Here is a 20773-nt window from a genome sequence, read left to right as displayed (position 1 = left end):
TGAGGAGGAGAGCGGACCCCGACCGTCTGCCGCCCGGCTCCAGGTAAACGTAGTATTGCCTCCGGTCGCCGGCCACGGCAGCACTATCCGGACCTCTTCATGCCCCATAGGGGACAGGAAAAACACTGGAGGTAGCAGGAAGGGGAGAGTTATTTAACCTCTTGTGCATTTCCTGTCCCACATTAGGGCGGGGAGACATCCTTCGATATGGCTGTTGTGGAAGGTGACTAGAGAAACAGTGGTTCCCCCCACATATCAGGTATCAGCGTACTCTTGACAAATTGCACAATAACTTTTGCAGTCCAATTTCTCCTGTTACCCTTGGAAAAATAAAAAAAATTGGACCTAAAGTAATTTTTTTGTGAAAAAACGTTAAATGCTCATTTTTTTAAACATTCAAAAAATTCTTGTGAAGCACCTGAAGGGTTAATAAACTTCTTGAATGTGGTTTTGAGCACCTAGAGGGGTGCAGTTTTTAGAATGGTGTCACATTTGGGTATTTTCTATCATATAGACCCCTCAAAGGGACTTCAAATGTGATGTGGTCCCTAAAAATAAAATGGTGCTGTAAAAATGAGAAATCCATGGTCAATTTTTAACCCTTATAACTTCCTAACAAAAAAACCAAAAAAAATGTTGGTTCCAAAATTGTGCTGATGTAAAGTACACATGTGGGAAATGTTACTTAAGTTTTTTGTGTGCCATATCTCTGTGATTTAAGGGCATAAAAATTCAAAATTGAAAAACTGCGAAATTTTCAAAATTTGCCAAATTTGTTTTTTTTTTTCACAAATAAACGCAAGTTATATCAATGAAATTTTACCACTAACATGAAGTACAATATGTCACGAAAAAGCATTCTAGAGTTATTAAGTTATTACCTCATAAACGGACAGTGGTCAGAATTGTAAAAATTGGCCCGGTTATTAACGTTCAAACCACGCTTGGGGGTAAAGGGGTTAACCTGCAGATTATCCCTAGGATAACTGTATTTAAGTACAGGACACAATTCCTTTAGAAGGAATGCACAATTTCCTTGGAGCGGAATTGACACTTTGGACGAGCAGCATGGCCATGCCGCTGGTCCAAACGAAATGCTTTCCGATGGTGCGAGTAGAGGCAGCTTTGCCTCTGCAGTATGGGAGGAGTGAAGGTAAACTGAGGCTGGTCCCCAACTTGTGGCTTGCGGGCTCATGATGTGTGGCTCGCGGCTGCCTGCCAGCTTGGTGCATTATGTCCAGGTCTAGCAAACCGATATGAAGAGCACATTTCAAATTTAGTTGTGTGAAAAAGTGTTTGCCCCCTTCCTGATTTCCTATTTTGCATGTTTGTCACACAAATGTTTCACATCACCAAACAAGTTTAAATATTAGACAAAGATAACACAACATGCAGTTTTTAAATGAAGGTCTTTATTATTAAAGGGAACCTGTCACCAGGAATAACGCCATTAACCTGCAGATATGGGTTTAACCCCTTCATCCCATAGATTGTAAGCTTGCGAGCAGGGCCCTCATTCCTCTTGGTATCTGTTATGATCTATGTGATTATTGTTATGCTGTAATGTCCATCGTCTGTACAAGTCCCCTCTGAACTGTAAAGTGCTGCGGAATACGTCGGCGCTATACAAATAAATTATTCATGACCCAGCCTATTTTGACCTTAATGACCCAGCCATTTTTTGCAATTCTGACCAGCGTCCCTTTATGAGGTAGAATAATATTCAGAATTGAGAGTCCTCAGTGGTTGATACCTTTTAATGGCTAACTGAAAAGATGGTAACAAATTGCAAGCTTTCGAGACTACTCAGGTCTCTTCATCAGGCATTGACTAATACAAAATCTGAAGAATCACATATATATGCACAACACAGCACAGAAAAAATGCAATATATAAGACAAGTGACGTGAAGCAGAATTATCATTATGGGAGAGGGATAAACAAATATTGGACTAGTTCATAGATAAGGAGTCTGGATGTTTTATTGCCTCTGATTGGGTTCTCCTAATGTGTTGTGATGCCCCCACAAGGTCTTAGGAGCAAATTCCTTAATTGATGTAAAAAGACATAAATCACCTCATAAATTACCTTTATGAGGTAATAACTCAGGAACACATCAACGGATCATAGCGATTCAGAGTTTGTTTTTTCTTAACATATTGGGCTTCATGTTAGTGGTAAATTTAGGTCGATAATTTTTGCGTTTATTTGTTTAAAAAATAGAAATTTGGCGAAAATTGTAAATTTCGCAAATTTTGAATTTTTATTCTGTTAAACCAGAGAGTTATGTGACACAAAATAGTTAATAAACAAGATTTCCCACATGTCTACTTTACATCAGCACAATCTTGGAAACAATTTTTTTTTGTTAGGAAGTTATAAGGGTTAAAAGTTGGCCAGCGATTTCTCATTTTTACAACACCATTTTATCTTCAGGGACCCACATCACATTTGAAGTCACTTTGAGGGGTCTATATGGCAAAAAAGTGACACCATTCTATAAACTGCATCCCTCGAGCTACTGAAAGCTACATTCAAGAAGATTATTAACCCTTCAGGTGCTTCATAGGAACTAAAGCAACGCGATAGGAAAAAATGGACATTTTAATTTTTCCGACAAAAATTCTTTTAGCATTTTTTCATTTTCACATGGGTAACAGGATAAAATGGATCCTAAAATTTGTTGGCCAATTTCTCCTGAGTACACCGATACCTCATATGTGGTCATAAACCACTGTTTGGGAGCACGGCAGGGCTCAGAAAGGAAGGAGCGCCATTTGACTTTTTGAATGGAAAATATGTTGGAATATGTAGCAGTTGCCATGTCGAGTTTGGAGAGTCCCTGTGTGCCTAAACACTGGAGCACTACCACAAGTGACCCCATTTTGGAAACTAAACCCACCCCAAAGGAACTTATCTAGATGTGGGGTGGAATTGTAATTGTCTGTGGTGAGCAAAAATTTATTGGCACCATACTGAAGTACAAAACTCTTTGATCCCTTTTTTTTGTGGGAGATATGGCGACCAAACAAAAAAAAAAAAAAAAAAAATTATGGAGTTATTTTTTTCCCTGAACAACGTTTACAGTATGCATAGGAAAACTGAACCCCCAAATGCTTCAGAGAAGTTTATAACGCAGTGCCGTGAAAATAAAAAATCATTTTTTTCCCTCAAAATATGATTTTTTTTAGCCCGCAATTTATTTTCACAAGGATAACAGTAGAAATTAGACCGCCAAAGTTGTTGTCCAGTTAGTCCTGAGTACGCTGGTACCCCATATGTTGGGGTAAACCACTGTTTGGGCACACATCGGGGCTCAGAAGGGAGAGAGCACCATTTGACTTTTTGAATGCACAATTGGCTGGAAACAATGGTGGCACCGTGTTGTGTTTGGGGACCCCTTGATGTGCCTAAATAGTGGAACCCCTCAATTCTAACTCAACCTTAACCACAACACATCCCTAACCACAACCCTAACCCCAACACATCCCTAACCACAACCTTAACGCCAACACATCCCTAGCCATAACCCTAACCAGAAACCTAACCCTAATCCCAACCCTAACCCCAATTCCAACCCTAATGGAAAAATAAAAATATTTTCTTTATTTTATTATTTGCCCTTACCTGTGAGTGTGATAAAGGGGGTGGTTATTTACAATTTTTTTTATTTGAACCACTGTGATAGGGTCTATCACAGTGATCAAAATGTACCTGGAATGAATGAATGAATGAATGAATGAATGAATGAATGAATGAATCTGCCGGACGATTCAGCGGGCGCACTGCGTATGTGCCCGCCATTTTGGAAGATGGCGGCGTCCATGCAGGAGGGAGGAGGGACACCGGGACTCAGGAGGTATCGGTGTGATGGAAATATATATATTTCATATAGAGCTCACTTGCATGTATTCTCATATATACTGATATATATACTAACATCTATAAGGCTAAGTGCACACGTACCGGAACTCTCGCGGAAATTACCGCGAGAATTCCGGAATTCCAGTCCGCGGGAAAAATCGCATTTTAAATTCCCGCGATTTTCCCGCGGAAAAACTAGCATTTTGCAAGCGTAATTAGCTTGCAAAATGCTAGCTTTTTCCAAGCGATCTGTAGCATCGCTTGGAGAACTGATTGACAGGTTGGTCACACTCATCAAACATAGTGTTTGACGAGCGTGACCAACTTTTTACTACTGAGGCCGCCTATGCAGTATCAGTAGTAACAGATAGGATGTAAAAAAAAAAAAAAAAAAATGGTGTTATTCTTACCTTCCGACGTCCCGCGCATCCGTTCCCAGTAATCCTTTGCGAAAACGCCCGCGATGACGTCAGTTCTCGCGGGATCGCGATGTCTCGCGGTAATTCGCGATGAAGTCGCCCGAATGACCGCGAGACTTCACGATCCCGCGAGAACGGACGCCATCGTGGGCATTTTCGCAAAGGATTACTGGGAACGGGAGCGTGGAGAGAGGCGGGAAGGCTGCGCGGGACGTCGGAGGGTGAGAATAACAATATTTTTTATTTTAAATTCTATTTTTTACAGGGATATGGTACCCAAAGCCCGGAGGACAGTCTCCTCTCCTCCGGACCGTGGGTACCATCCGCAAATGTTCTGCTTACTTTCCGCATGGTGTGCACAGCCACATGCGGGAAGCGGAACAATGCATTGCTATGGGTGCGGGATCGCCGCGATTCCGCAAATTAATGAGCATGCTGCGGTTTTTACCGTGAAGCGATTCCCATAGGAATGCATGGGATGCTTATTTTTCGCGTTTTCGCGGCAAAATCGCGTGGTTAAAACCGCCGCGGAAACGCGAAAAAAACGCCACGTGTGAACTCAGCCTAATATGTGACCTATAATCAACTGTTCAGAATGAACTAACTCACTCACTCATGACCCAGACTATTGCAAACCAGACCAGCTCCTTGGTGCTTTCCCAGATATCGAGAAGAGGAAGTAACAGCAGATGTTCAAACTGATGTCTCCATTGTTGAATTGCAGGAAAATGGATGCAGTAAATCATGTATTGCCAAATCAGCCTTTTGTTAAACGCTTCCATATATATTCATATATTAAAACCAGCCAATAAGATAAGAAGTTAAGCCTTATGTTAGTTTACTAACCACTCCTTTCTGTACGTAATTATAAAACCATGTATGTGCAATAAACCTCCAGAGTTCTGGTGGAATGTTATGCTGCTAACAGGTGTATAGCGTCTTCATTCCTTTGAGCGCTCAAAAGACTATTTTAATTGGGAGCAGCCACAGCACACACAGGGATATATCTATCCATCCAAATTTCCATAACATCTGGCGCCTGCACGCGGGGGATTGGACGAAACGAACGGGGACCCTGCTGACCGGAGAGACGGGGGTGTTGGCTACGGTCTTGACTCATGGGGACGGAGACTGTGCAGCTCCATAAGTAAGGTAAGAAAATCTGGTCATCTTACCTGAATGTTCCCTGTTATGAGCTCATTTTCTGCTCCACCAGCTGGGAGTTCTCCTTCTGCTCTCCCTCTGGTGGTGACAGGAGGTAGTGAGGTTGGTTTAATTGGTAATGGTCTGCCACCGGACGAGGAGGATAATGATTGGATCTCTGGAGTATCAGACTGGATATAAGACAGCCGACGCCCTATCCTGTTGCTGGTGATTCAGTCTGCTTCTCAAGTCTTGGACTTCAGCTCTGCTCCAGTCTTCTCAAGTTGTTTGTTTTTGCTAATGTTCACACTTGCTCGTTGGTCAACTCAGTTTTTGTGTGGTCAGCCAGCCCGGCTGGGCTGTGCTGAATTTCCACTCTTATTTATCTATATTTGCCTTTTGTCCTTTATTAATTTATTTATTTAACGTTTCTTAATCACCTTTTTTGAAGTTTTTTGGAATAGACACAGTAGTTGTGATTTAGAAGGTTAAGTATATGGATCTGCAGGGGCAGCTTTTAGGCTGCGGCATGGCATGATGTATTGAGAGGAAAAAGGGAAGTTAGTTAGTTGAAGCTGGATTGCTGTCTGCGTTTTAAAAAGTAGCAGTGTACTTACAGCATAGAAGGTACTGAGAGTTACGTGTATAAGATAGGGAAAGGTGTTCTCAGCGGGATCCAAACCTGTGCCGTCTGTGGGGCACCCCGCTTTCCCCCCCAGGGAGAAGGCACCACTAGTCCAAGCATGCCCTCTCTGACTACAGAAAAGGGGAAGGAATCCGCTCCTCCTTCTCTTCCCTCCTCCCATGTCTCTCTCTCCCCCTTCTATCTCCTCTCCTCCTTCTCTCACCTCTCCTCCCTCAAATATCTTTCCTCCTCCCTCTCTATCCCCTCCAGCCTCACCTATCTTTCCTCCTCCCTCATTTTTTCCTTCTTCCCCTTCTGTATCCGCTCCTCACTCGTCCCCCTTGTCTTCTCTCTCTCTCCTCCTCTGTCCTCTCTTCTCCTCCTCCTCTTTCCACTCTCTCTCTACTCTCTCTCTCTCTTTCTCCCCCCCCCCCCGCTCCTCACACTCTCTCTCCCCTATCACTCAGTTCATTGTCACCAGCTGGGCCAACGCCAAATCCAGACAATGAGGTGTCCCTACATCCACAGGGCACCCTCTCAACAGTGCCAGCTATGATACCGGGAGAAGTGAAAATCTCCTTACACAAAACACCAAAGGTGGCCCCCCTGATACAACAGCCAGCAGGGCTCATAGCCGGGGTGCAGGGGGGGGGGGGGAGGTGTAGGTCATGGAGATGTAGGTCATCAGTGTCTGCAGCTGCTGCATCTGAAAATGAGGAATTTAGGCACCAGACAGAGAGCTGCCAACATTTACATCATCAACGCAGCCTCGGGGGGGGGGGGGTGGTTACATTCTCACACAAAAAGACAACTTCTAAGTGCAGATTTCAGCCAGTATGTGACCCAAACACCATTGAAGAGGGAACACCATACATGCTGCCCAGTACTAGGGAAAGAAACCCACAGGCATCAAGTAGGCAGGGGCAGATAGAGCCAGAACCCTTACACTATGTGCCCTTTACCCCTAGTCACGTGTTCAGTATTCTGAATAGTCTGCCAGACCCGGATATGGACCCCATGCCATTTTGCCGAAGAATGCAGCAGAGGCAGCAAACATATGCTGCAACCTGGATTGATCTCCGGTCCATAATGGAAATAAAAGCAGGTGAAGCATTCTGGCCAATCATGAAGGAACACTTCAAGCTTCCAGCAGAATTAGATGTGCACTCCTGGGAGTCAGGATCAGAGCTAATTGAGCAGCTCGGAAAGCGGGCCAAAGCCAGACAGGCAGGGCAAGCACTCAGCCCACATGACATGAGACAAAACAGTCTGTAGAAAAGTTTCATGGCAGAGTGATGCAAGTATTCAAGATAGCTTCACTATTCATGATCAGATACACAGACAAATGTTGGCACAGGCCTTTGTGCATGGACTAAGAGAAACAATCAAGAAACTGCTGATAGTGGCCAGGCCTGAGTACAGGTCAATAGTAGTAGATACCCTGCTCACAGTAGCCAGAAGAACTGAGTCCCACCCAGGAGTGCGGAAGACAGCAGCCCCTCTTATGGTGGCCACCAATGTGGAAGAGCGACCACCCTGCAGAGACAGGAGACACATCATGTGTTACAACTGTGGCAACTTTGGTCTTTTCCGGAACCAGTGCAGAGCACCCCAGCAACCCAGGACATCATGCAGAGGAATAGGCCAAGAAAGAAACACAGCAAGCAGTGAAGAACCCTGTCTTTAGGACAGAGGCAAGCCAGGTCCACAAGACATCATGCCCCTGGCATGTGAAACCCCCGTCAGCAGACCCAATGCCTCAAATCACCCTGAAGGTGGATGGGGGTAGTCAGATCTTTCCTTGTGGACACTGGTGCAGTCAGAAGTGTGATGAGATATGTGGACCTCCGCGACCCCACCTGCCTATCAGAGCACTTTGTGTCTTGTGCGGGGATTGATGGTCAAGACAGACATTCCCAGCTTACAAGCCCCTGAGCGTGTGAACACAGCCAGGACACTCATTCCTGTTCCAGTTTATGGTGGAGACCTGCCCACTCAACCTGATGGGTGCAGACCTACAGCAGAAGCTGAAGGTGGCCAAAGTGTTCCAGGAAGATGTAACCATGACATTTTCTCCACCCCTGACCCATGAAGAATCAATCATGCTGGCGACCCTACAAGAGCCTCAAACAACCAGGGCAAGCCTACACAAGGAGGTGCTGGACATAGTACCGGAAAGCTAATGGTCCAATGGAGACTTCAAGTTACGCCAGCGCGGGTGTCAATCAAGTCTGAAACCCCGTACCCTCATAAGACCCAGCATCCCCTGTCCATCGCCCAGAGTCGAATTGCCTCTGACCAACTGAAGGTCCAGGTGAACCCGCTGTTCGAGAAACGGCCTAAGAACTTTGGCATTGGTCAGGAAATTCAACCCAGATGGGACCTTACCCACTTCGTGAAATGGCTGCGCTGCTTCCGGCTCCAGCACCAGAGGATCATCTTGGACAAGATTCTGAAGGTGCTCCCTGAAGTTTATCCAGGCCCTGGACCAGAAGACAGCAACTCAGCTCTTCAAACTGATACACAAATGCTGACCTGAGACCAGGCTGGGAAAAAGGAACGGTTGATGGCTGGTAAAGAAGACATCCCAGCAAAGAGACCCTCTGTGATCAGAGCAGGTGTTAACGCAGTGACCGTCTTGGTGGAGAGCAAGAAAGCTCAGCTGGACGTCATCTCTGATGAAGGGGATCCCAGTAAACTGCTTGTTTTTCTGCCGGCTCTGTGCCAGAAGATGGTAGTCCCTGACGGCCTTGTGAAGAGCAAGGCCAGACTGGGCCTCCTCGTCCATAGGAACCATCATGCAGTCCCAGCTTTTCTCGATTAAGAGGAAGACTGTGAAAGGAGAACCAGCCAGGTTCAGAATCGTGCATTATCGGAGGACTGTGAACGAAGCAACAGTGTTTGAAACACCAATTGTGCCAAGTCTGCACACTCTGCTGTCAAATGTGCCAGCCACTGCAATAGTGCTCACGGTGATTGAGCTGTCCAATGCTTCCTTCAATGCTCCCCCTTCACCTGGACAACCGGTTCCTGTTTACCTTCACGCACAAGGGGGGTGCAGAACACACGGACAGTGATGCCCAAGAGGGCCCAGAACAGCCTTTCACAGCTCACCAAAGCACTGTCCTCCATCCTCGTCAACTGGATTGCAGAACATGCAGAAGTCATCGACATCTCTACCTCCACAGTCCTTTCCTTGTCTCTTCTACTCTACCTGATGGAGCAGCAACGCAAGTTCTGGAACAACAGAGCCCAATGGTGTCAAAAGCAAGTTACGTTCCTGAGACACTGTATTGCCCGCCAGACGACACGCAGATGACCGGAAGACCGCTGAGGATTAGATGGCTCCCCCAACATCTCCGAAGATGCTGCAGGCCTTCCTTGGTCTAGTTTCGAATTGCAGAACTTGGATCCCTGGTGCTCCGGTCTTAATGCAGCCTCTGTACGATTGCATCAATGCAACCCCATTTCTCCTGTTTGCAGCCTTCATCTCGTACAGGAAACTGAAAGACTCCATAGTCTCTGTCCCAGCTCTAGGCCTCCCTGACTACGAGAAGCCATTCCGTCTTTACCAAAGGGAAAAAGAAGGTTATGATACTGGCGTCCTAAACAAACCCATGGAGGAAAAACAGAGGCCTCTAGGCTGCTTCTCAGACCGCCTGGATCCAGTTGCAAGGGGGGGGGGGTCTTCTCGGATGCAGATACGTCTTCCACCGCCACTCTACTCCAACTCCCAAGGGGGGGGGATGCGGACACGGACTCTTCAGAACAAAATCTACAGGATACCGTGGATGTCTCCAGTTTTGCTGATGATGAAGGAAGGTTCCACACAAGATGTGCAGTGAGTCAAGAAATCCTATGGTCCAGAAGTTTGTCACCTAGCTTGTCAGCCCAAGAAGCGGAATTGATAGCGCTGACGAAGGCCTGCCAGATTGCGAAGGACAAAACTGTAAACATCTATACCGATTCCAGGTACTCGCATGGCATAGCAGATGACTTTGGACCCATCTGGGCTGCAAGAGACTTCATCACAGCAAGCGAGACAACCGTGAAGCATCATGGAGCCATCAGGGACCTGCTGGACGCTCTCCAACTTTTAAAAGTGGTGGCAGACGTGGCAGCCAAAGAAGCAGCAAGAGGAAGACAAAGTGGAAAAGTGGGAGAGGTCGTAGAGCCGGACGGCTACTACATGACGACTGAAGACAAGAAAACCTGACAAAAATGACGTCCTGGGATCTGTTCGAGAAGTTGCAGGACCAGACTCCAAAGGAGGAAAAGAAACGTTGGATGCTGAAGGTACATCATATGAAGGAAGAAGGGAAAAAAAAAGCACTGGACTCCAAAACCCTGTCTACCTCAAATGTCTACCTCAAAGCAAACCTTGTCTATCTCAAAGTATGTACCCCATGTTGGTTCAATGGGCACATGGGCCCCCGCACAGATTGAAGACACAGATGAATGATCTGATTGAACTCCCACCATAACAGCCAAATTTCCAGCAGCTGTCTGACCCGCAACAAATCCAACATCGGACGAGTGGAAAAAAGTTCCCCCACATCATCTGGCCAGAAGCTTTTCCAGTAAGGAACCAGTTGGCGAAGACTACTGCAAAGAAGCTACTCTCAGAAATAGTGTGCAGATATGGGACTCCAGAAGTGACAGCGAGTCATCAGGGACCGGCATTCACAGCAAACCTGACACAAGAGATCTGGTCAGCAGTAGGGTCAGACTTAGGCCTACACGCTTCCCACCATCCCGCAACATAGACTAAGTGGGACACTTAAGAGCAGCATTTTGCCCAAGAGACAAACAAACCATGGCATTAGACACTCCCATAGGCCCAGAAAAAGCCGTCACCAATATAAAATTTTATTTGGGTCTAAACTCAGGTTAGGGGTATTCTTCCCTCAGCAGCTGATTATGAAATATGTTACTTTGTCTGCTTGTGTAATTGAATTTACCAAGAATCTTGCTAATGTCCATTCTCGAGTTTTTTTTCTTCATTGCCAGATCCGATACCTGGTATGCACGCCCTGAAGCCAGGAGACTGAGTGTTGGTGAAAAAAAGTCTGTAAGGAGAGCACTCGATCCCAGATTTGATGGCCCTTCTCCAAGTGCTGCTGACGACACCAACCTGGAGGGAAGACCCATTTGGATCCACGCATCGCATTGCAAGAAAGCTCTCATACCAGAAGATACACCTGAGCCGGAATGATGCTGTGGATGCCCTACCTGACTTAATAAATTACCTACCTGATAGAGAATACACACCACTGATTAGATAGACTGCTAACTAAGAGACTTTGATTACAATGCAATGAACCCACGTTAGGGACAGATCTCCTGCCCGCCCATTTGTGAAAAGTCTGTACGGGGGGGGGGGGTTATGTACTAGGCATGCGTCATCCCACCGGCAGCATAAAAGAGCTGCAGCACTTTGGGACAGGAGCAGGATTAGGGCAAGTGGTATCTAAGGGGGGATTGAGATGGGAGTATATTTCATATCGAGCTCACTTGCATGTATTCTCATATATACTGGTATACAATATATACTAACATCTCTAATATGTGACCCATAATCAACTGTTCAGAATGACCTAACAAACTTATGACCCAGATTAGTGCAAGCCAGACTAGCTCCTTGGTGCATTCCCAGATATCGAGAAGAGGAAGTAACAGCAGATGTTCAAACTGATGTCTCCATTGTTGAATTGCAGGAAAATGGATGCATTAAATCATGTATTGCCAAATCAGCCTTTTGTTAAACGCTTCCATATATGTTCATATATTAAAACCAGCCAATAAGATAAGAAGTTCAGCCTTATGTTAATTTACTAACCTATCCTTTCTGTACATAATTATAAAACCATGTATGTGCAATAAACCTCCAGAGTTCTGGTGGAAAGTTAGAAAAATATTCAGAATTGAGAGTCCTCAGTGGTTGATACCTTTTAACGGCTAACTGAAAAGATGGTAACACATTGCAAGCTTTCGAGACTACTCAGGTCTCTTCTTCAGGCTAGACTAATACAAAATCTGAAGAGTCACATATTTATGCACAATATAACACAGAAAAAATGCAATAAATAAGACAAGTGACGTGAAGCAGAACTATCAATATGGGAGATGGAGAAACATAAATATTGGACCAGTTCATAGATAAGGAGTCCGGATGTTTTATAGTCCTCTGATTGGGGTTTCCTAATGTGTTGTGATGCCTCCACAAGGTCTTGAAAGCAAATTCCTTAATTGATGTAAAAAGACATAAATCCATGCGACACATTCATTCCAGCACTGAGTGTCAAAGGTCGTCACAAGCACTTCCAGGATGAGAACCCCAGGGGAAAGAGGAAGGGCAGCCTCGGACCCACTGTTATATACCCACAGGAAGGGGCTGTGCTAATCCCTTCCTGGTCCCATTGGGCACCTCAACTTAACCCCCGCCCCACATAGACACAGGGTGGGCAAAACATTCTCTATGAGGGAAGGGGAGGGGAGGAGAGGCACAACAGTCAGTGGCACCTTTCCTTAGACAGTACAGTGCCATCCAGACTGTAGTGAGAAAGTTATGCTGCTAACAGGTGTATAGCGTCTTCATTCCTTTGAGCGCTCAAAAGACTGTTTTAATTGGGAGCAGCCGCAGCACACACAGGGATATATCTATCCATCCAAATTTTCATAACACTGAAGTAGGGGGAGCAAATACAGACGGCAACGGCAGATCGCCGCCATCAGTCGGTGGCGGTCAGATTGCTGTCTCCAGCCATGGCCGATGATATTGCAGCATCGACCATGGCTGGATTGTAATATTTTACCAAGTTTCATTGGTGAAATATTACTATCGCTCTGATTGACTTTTGAAAGTGAAACAGCCAATCAGAGCGATCGTAGCCACGAGGGGGCTAAGCCACCCCCCCTGGGGTAAAGTACAAACCTCTCTGTACCTGCGGGTCGGGGATGACCTTTCATTGACCCCGGTCACCCGACCCGCATGAGGGCAATCTCCCCGTGACACAACATATGCGTCACAGGTTGGATTGGCACTGACTTTCATGACACATACGCTGTGTCACAGGTCTGGAAGGGGTTAATCTATAGTTTAACAGCATTATGATGCCGCTTAGCACCTGCACGCAGCCAAATGCAGCGGGGAGAAAACGATCTTTATTCTACCTACCAGCATCCGGTATTCAGTCAAAGGGGCAGAGGCGGCGCAGGTTCAGTCACCGCTAAGTATACAGAGTGGCCGCTGTAACCGTGCCCCTGACAAACATCCAGTCACGTTATTCCTGGTGGCAGGTTCGTCTTAAGGGAAGAAGAAATCTAAACCTCCAGGGCTCTGTGTGAAAAAGTGATTGCCCCCTCCTCCCCACATTAAAACATAAAACTGTGGTCTATCACATCTTTGGGAAGCGAAGTACAAATTCCCTGGCCACACCCAGGCCTCATTACTGCCACACCTGTTCTCAATACAGAAATCACTTATATAGGAGCTGCCTGAAAAAGTGAAGTAGACATCATGCCACGATCCAAATAAGTTCTGGAACAAGTGAAAAACAAAGTAATTGAGATCTATCAGTCTGGTTAAGGTTATAAAGCCATTTCTAAAGCTTTGGAACTCGAGCAAACCACAGCGAGAGCCATTATTGACAAACGGCAAAAATAAACAGTTGTGAACTTTCTCAGGAACAGCCGCCCGACAAAAATTACCCCACGAGCGCAGCGACAACGCAACCATAAGAAAGAGACTGGGCAAAAATGGCCTGCATGGCAGAGTTCCAAGACGATAACCACTGCTGAGCAATAAGAACAAAGGCTCATGTCAGTTTTGCCTGAAAACATCTTGATGATCCCCAAGACTTTCAGGAGAATACTTTGTGAACTGACAAGACAATAGTTGAACTTTTTGGAAGGTGTATGTCCCACTACACCTAGAGTAGAAGTAACAGCATTTCAGAAAAGGAACATCATACCAACAGTAAAATATGGTGGTGGCAGTGTGATGCTCTTGGGCTGTTTTGCTGTTCAATGGGTGCAGTTTTTAGAATGGTTTCACTTTTGGGTATTTTCTTTCATATAGACCCCTCAAAGTGACTTCAAATGTGATGTGGCCCCTAAAAAATGGTTTTGTAAAATTTGATGAAAAAGTGAGAAGTCGCTGGTCAACAACTTACAACTTCTTAACCGACAAAAAATTTTGGTTCCAAAATTGTGCTGATGTAAAGTAGACATGTGGGAAATGTTATTAACTATTTTGTGTGATAGGACTCTGATTTAAGGGCATAAAAATGAAAAGTTGGAAAATTGCAAAGTTGTCAAAATTCTGGCCAAATTTCCGCTTTTTTCCACAAATAAAGGGAAGTCATATCAAAGAAATTTTACTGCCATCATAAAGTACACTATATCACAAGAATCTCAGAATCAGTGGGATCCGTTGAAGAGTTCCAGATTTACAGCCTCAAAACGGACAGTGGTCAGAATTGTAAAAATTGGCCGGGTCAGAAAAGTGATAACAGGCTGGGTCGAAGGGGTTAGATTTGTTTGGTGATGTGAAAAACATGCAAAAGAATAGGAAGTCAGGAAGGGGGGAAACACTGACAACTGTGTACTGGTCTTAGGGGTTTAGAGAATTTAAATATATTAAGCCAGAGAGCAGATGACATTACCTGTCAGAGGAGGTGCTTGAAGCTGGAATCAACAGTGTGTTGCAAATGCTTGATGAGAGGATACTGAATGGGGGTATTGTGGGAACCTCTGCATCTTGGTATTCTGTTTAGGGGTTATTTCTGTGGAAAAGCTTTGCTCATCATTATACTCGTAAGGGTGGCTTTAGTTTCCCCTGTGATGGGGCAGGAGCTGGATGTGGCTCACGACTGTCTCTCGGAGCTGAATGTGGCTCTCAAGGTCAGAAAGCTTGGGGACCACTGCTCTAAAAGCAGAGCCTGCAAGCAGTGAGCTCTTAGCCTAAGAAACTGGACACTCGGACTGCAGAAACTGCTGGTAATGTGCTGCAATGTGCAGTAAACCATAAAATTAAAAATCCCTCTGTTGTTGCCAAAGTAGAGGATTTTTGTAAAGTAATGATCATAAGCTTGTTTTAAAAGCACTTATCAATTTTAACCATTTAATAGGACATCCCAATATACATTTCACACATTAATTACACCAAGAAAAAGACGGTGTTTAAAATGTAAAATAATAGAAGTTTTAGAATTAAGCTCTGTTCAAAGAAAAAAAAAACAAAAAAAAAAAAAACACATTTTATGAATACATGCATCCACCAAAAGGGTGAAAGAGGACTTAAGCAAAATTAAAATTATTTTAGAATGCTGTCACAGTAGTTACCTGTAAATTCTCAGACTTCAGGTTTTCAGCATCCATGATGACAATGCCTGTAACAAAAAAGAGACCCAACTATAATTGTACAGCTCTAATAATCTGTACTTGAGATGACATGCAGGCAGATACAACACGGGCATTAGTCTTGCTGATTTCTAGAGGCTGTAATTCAGAGCAGCATGATCTAAATGCAGATTGGTAGGGTTAGGCTATGCTCCTACTTGTCATTTCTGCTGATATTTTCTGCTGTGGATATAATTGCAAAGTTAGCTCCTCCCCAGCTGTATATACCCACTTACTGGCAAGAAGATAATCAGTTAGTGAGAAAGCCATAGGTGAAGCAACAGGTTAACATCAATCATAAGGGTATGTGCACATGTTGATTACCCTGTGGATTTTTCTGCACGGATTTGGATAAATCCGCAGGTCAAATGACCTGCGTTTTACCTGCAGATTTAGTGCAGATTTCCCCTCCGTTTTGACACCTGTGGATTCCTATAATGGAGCAGGTGTCAAAATGCTGCGGGTCCGCACAAAGAATTGACATGCAGCGGATTTAAATCTGCATTATGTGCATGGCGTTTTTCATTACTCACAGACTTTAATGGTGGTGTACAACGCAGTAAAATCTGCTGCGGATCCGCAGGGCCGGATCCGCAACGTGTGCACATACCCTAATAGAACCAACAATAAACAAGGGAAAGTGTGCAGTGTTTAGGCTCTGAGAAAGATTTTACAGTAGGTACCCCAAATCTTCATTTGTCTATCGGTTCATTGGGGGGGGGCAAAAGGAAAGCATGGGACGTCCAAAAGCAGTCCAAAGGGTGGGTAAAAGTAGTACCCTCAAGTCGGAGCTCAGGTCACTGCAGCTGGCAGGACCTTTCTACAATCCGACGAGTAGTAGGTGTGAACCTTGTAGAACTTGCCAAAGGTATGAATTGAAAACCATGTAGCAGCCATGCAAATCTGTGAGGTGGATGGCAAATGAGGCCCCCACTGTGTGAGTGGACTGCGCTATGACCTTAACGGCGACGCGTTTTGTCCCTTAGTCGGTAGACTTCCAAACTGGCAGAACGAACCCAGCAGGCAATGGTAGTCTTGGAAGCAGCCAAGCCTTTGGGGACCTTTGGGAAATATGAACAGCGAATCCGCAAGTCTGATGCTGTACTGAAAAGGTATAGAAGGAGGGTTCACTTCTCACCATGTCCAGTTTATTTAGAGATTTCTCTAGACAATGAGAAGGGAACAGACAAAGGGAAGAACGAACAAAATCCTCATGGATGTGAAATGCAAAAATCAACTTAGGGAGAAAGCATGTTATCGGACAAGGCACTACTTTCATCTGGTGGAACACTAGATAAGGGGAACAACAAGTGAGCTGAGAGATCGGAAAACTCGTCTGATAGAAGTGATGGCAACCAGGAAGGCAACTTTCCAGAAAGGAATTAAAGAAATTTCTCAGAGGTTTGAGAAAATAAAATGGGAAATGTTTAAGAACATCCTTACTAGGCACTGTAAGCGGTTTATACCTTGTGGGAATAAAAGGACAAGAAATAGGAAAAACCCAATGTGGCTAAACAAAAAAGAGGGGCCATTAACAGTAAAAAGAAAGCATTTAAACTACTAAAGCAGGATGGCATCGTTGAAGCTCTAAAAAACTATAATGAGAAAAATTCTTTATCTAAAAAAATAATTAAAGCTGCCAAAAAGGAAACAGAGAAGCATATTGCTAAGGAGAGTAAAACTAATCCCAAGCGGTTCTTCAACTATATCAATAGTAAAAGAATCAAAAGTGAAAGTGTCTCCAGATGCAGATGTCATTTGTATGTGGGACTTTAATTTGGTTATGAATAGTCGCCTTGATAGGTTGAGACTGGATGATGGGATACAGAGTGGGACCCCGGCGAGAGCTACAAGCCAATTGTCACAATTTAGGTAGTAGATGGCTATACCTTTTGAGAAGGCGCCACCCTGAGATTCATCCACTAAGCGTTCCATATCCCGCATAGATTACATTTTTGGATCTAGCGGTCTTTCAATGTGGGTAGATAACATTGAGCATGGTAGTAGAGGGATTTCAGATCATAGTCCGATCATTCTTAAACTTAAATATGGCCTACCAAGTGGTAGGATGGTATGGAAATTAAATCCTTTCAGATTGAAGTTGGTAAAGTCACCTGACAGAACAATTGACCAATTACACAGCTTCATCTCCTCCCACCCCAAACCCCGGAAAGTTAACTTATTTTGGGACACCCTTAAGGCGTACTTGAGGGGTTGCTTGTCTTCTACGATCTCCTACATCAAACGGGTGACGTCGGGGGAGGATGACGAGATGGAAAAACGTTTGAAAGATTCAGAGGCCGCTTACATATCTGATCAAACTAGTGGTAACAGAGTGGAGTGGTTGACTGGCCAAAGATTATATACTCAACATATAGACTCTAAGACCAATCGTAAACTATTTTTTACTCGCCAGTCCTACTTTGAACTAGGGAACCAGACCAGCTGGCTTATTTGGTGCGTCAGCATAATACAACTAACATAATATTACAGATCCGCAGCTTAGACGATACACTGGTATCCTCAACCGAAGAAATAATGGGTCGTTTTCATGATTATTATAGTTCACTGTACAGCTCAAAAAATGTCGATAGCCAGGGGTGTCTAGACTACCTATCAGATATAACGTTTCCCACATTGAGTACTTCTCAGCAGGCCTTTATGGACGCTGAATTCACTTTGGAAGAGATAGAAGATGCTATGAGGGATATGGCCTCTGGGAAGGCCCCTGGGCCGGATAGGTTTCCCATCGAGCTGTACAGGAAATACCGGGAGATTTTGGCGCCACTTTTGTTATCGGTGTTCTGGGGGATTGGGGGGGGGTCATGCCGGAGTCCTTTAATGAAGCTAATATAATAGTAATTAAGAAGGAGGGGAAGGACCCTTAAGATTGTGGATCTTATCGTCCCATATCTTTAGTAAATGTGGATTATAACATTTTTACGAAAGTCTTGACTACCAGGCTAAACTCAATCATTTTGGAACTCATACACTCTGACCAGACTGGTTTTATGCCTGGTAAAAGCACCTCCATTAATATTAGACGGGTCCAATATAGCTCCCTAATGCCGGACAATAAGTGGGCACTGGCATCATTACATGCAGCCAAGGCCTTCGATTCCCTTGAGTGGCCCTTCCTCCATGCATGCTTGCAGAAATATGGATTTGGGGATAGGTTCCTAAAATGGGTTAATACATTATATATGAAACGTAAAGCCTGTGTCATTGTAAATGGTTCCATATCCGAGTCCTTTTCTCTACACAGAGGGACTTGTCAGGGGTGTGCCCTTTCCCCGACCCTCTTTGCTCTTGCAATAGAGGCACTGGCAATTCGCATGAGAACTTCCCCTAATATTATGGGCATAGAGATAGCAGATCGGGTGGATACCATAGGCCTAGATGCTGATGACATGATATTTATGGATAGGGCGGAGGAGACACTGACGGGGGTGATCGCCACTATAAACAAATTCAGTAAATATTCCGGCCTATATATAAATTGGGAGAAGTCTGCTCTGATGCCTCTTTCCCATACCCCAATGCCACGACTTGAGACTCTCTCCTTGCTACCTATTATACCACACTTTAAATATTTTGGTGTTCATATTTCTCAATGCAGCACGTCTGATCTGCAACTTAATATATATCCATTGCTGGAGATGGTTAAAGTCAAATTTGCGATTTGGAGCAAACTCCCGCTGTCTGTAGCCGGACACATTAACTTAATTAAAATGATACTACTCCCTAACCTCAGCTACTTTCTCCAACATAGTGCTGTGGTGGTGCCTAAGTCTTTGCCAATTTGAACTCCCAGATTACATCTTTTATATGGGGAGAACCAGGGCAAAACTCAAGATGTCCACCCTACAAAGGCCAAAGAAAGGGGGGGGGGGGGGGGGGGGCAGCACTGCCGGATTTTTTTCTATACTATCTGGCTAGACAGGCCGGAGCTATAAATAAATGGATGCCCGGTAATCATCTTCCTAACTCTGAAGGCCATTTGCTTCATGCCGCACGTGTTGATTGCCCATTGGGTTTTTTGGAGTTGGAGAAGGTAAATGTTCCACGTCTGTTACCCATGCTTCGTCTGGCAAGATTAGTGTGGAGACAGATTAAGAGGATGGTTGGATTTAGCGAAATTATAGCCGAGATGCCCTTATGGAATAATAGTTATTTTCCGGCACTACTTCACCACCCGTCTGCCGAATTCTGGTCTCGGTGCAATGTTTCTACGATAGGGGATCTATGTGACCGCGGTACACTATTATCTTTTGAACAATTACAAGCTAAATGTGATATCCCGAGGTCGCAATTCTTCCGATATTTGCAACTAAGATCAGCCTTTCAAATCACACGAGATATGTGGGTGTGAATAATGCTATCTCGTCTCTACCCTTGATAGTATTCTCAAATCGCAGGGTCCCCAGGGTCTCGTCTCCTCTTTGTACACATACATGCTGTCAGTAGGGGCAGAATCCGCCATATGCTCGGTTAGAGAGAAATGGGAAAGGCTCATCCCTGATACACAGGGAGAGGAGTGGGAGGAAATCCTGGAGTCACCAACTAAGGTGTTTCCGTCCATTAACAAGATGATACAACTGTACATTATAAAACAATCATATTTGACTCCGACTCGACTTTTTAAGATGGGCCGATTCCAGTCTTCGGAATGTTTGAGATGTCATACATTAGATGCAGATTTTATTCACATGATCTGGCAGTGTCCAATTATACCACATTATTGGAAAGAGGTGACATCATTATTAACTTTCCTGGTATAAATTCCTGTTCCCCTTGAGCCATTAGTTTGTCTGTTTGGGGTGTGGGACGACGAGACGTGGGGACACTATACGGGGATTTTCTTGTGGGAGACGTTCATGGCACGGAATGTACTGGCATTGCGGTGGATGGGGGGGGTTCGGATCCCTCCCTTAGGGCCTGGATTGAATTGGTAAACTCTATTACACCATACGAGCGTACGCTGTACCAAAACAGAGGGTGCCCAGGTAAATTTGAGAAGATATGGGGGGGGGGGGGTGGAACTCCTCTCATCTCACTTTGTAGGATGGAGACGTCGCATGATAAAGAGCTAATTATGTGGACACAGGCTGCAAGTAGTTGTCGTTTAGTAGTTATAGTAATGGTTTAGAGGTTTGTCAGGCTTTATTGTTTGAATAATACCATACAGACTAGTGTAAGGTAATTGACATTATATTTTATTCTGTAAGCAACCGGTATACATACACTGTTTGAAATTAATGCTTTGTGAAATATGTATGCTTTATATGGTAATTCTCATTATTTGTCAGCTTGTATATTG

General features: G+C 44.5%; 1 protein-coding gene and 1 pseudogene across 2 annotated transcripts in view; one reads left to right on the top strand and one right to left on the bottom strand.

The window, feature by feature from the left end:
• The window catches only part of RNF17 (ring finger protein 17), a 585601-nt gene that overhangs the window by 489903 nt on the left and 74925 nt on the right, over window positions 1-20773 (bottom strand). For both annotated transcript variants that reach the window (XM_073583105.1, XM_073583106.1), the window contains exon 2: window positions 15397-15443. In XM_073583105.1, coding sequence (XP_073439206.1) covers window positions 15397-15443 — 47 coding nt within the window. The remainder of the gene's footprint in view (window positions 1-15396; window positions 15444-20773) is intronic.
• Window positions 8234-8875, top strand: LOC141096643 (large ribosomal subunit protein eL8 pseudogene; annotated as a pseudogene).

The sequence above is a fragment of the Dendrobates tinctorius genome, unplaced genomic scaffold (genome assembly GCF_039654945.1).
Source record: "Dendrobates tinctorius isolate UK_male_01 unplaced genomic scaffold, ASM3965494v1 ptg000075l, whole genome shotgun sequence".
Classification (NCBI taxonomy): Eukaryota; Metazoa; Chordata; class Amphibia; order Anura; family Dendrobatidae; genus Dendrobates; species Dendrobates tinctorius.
This window is presented reverse-complemented; position numbering and strand designations above follow the sequence as displayed.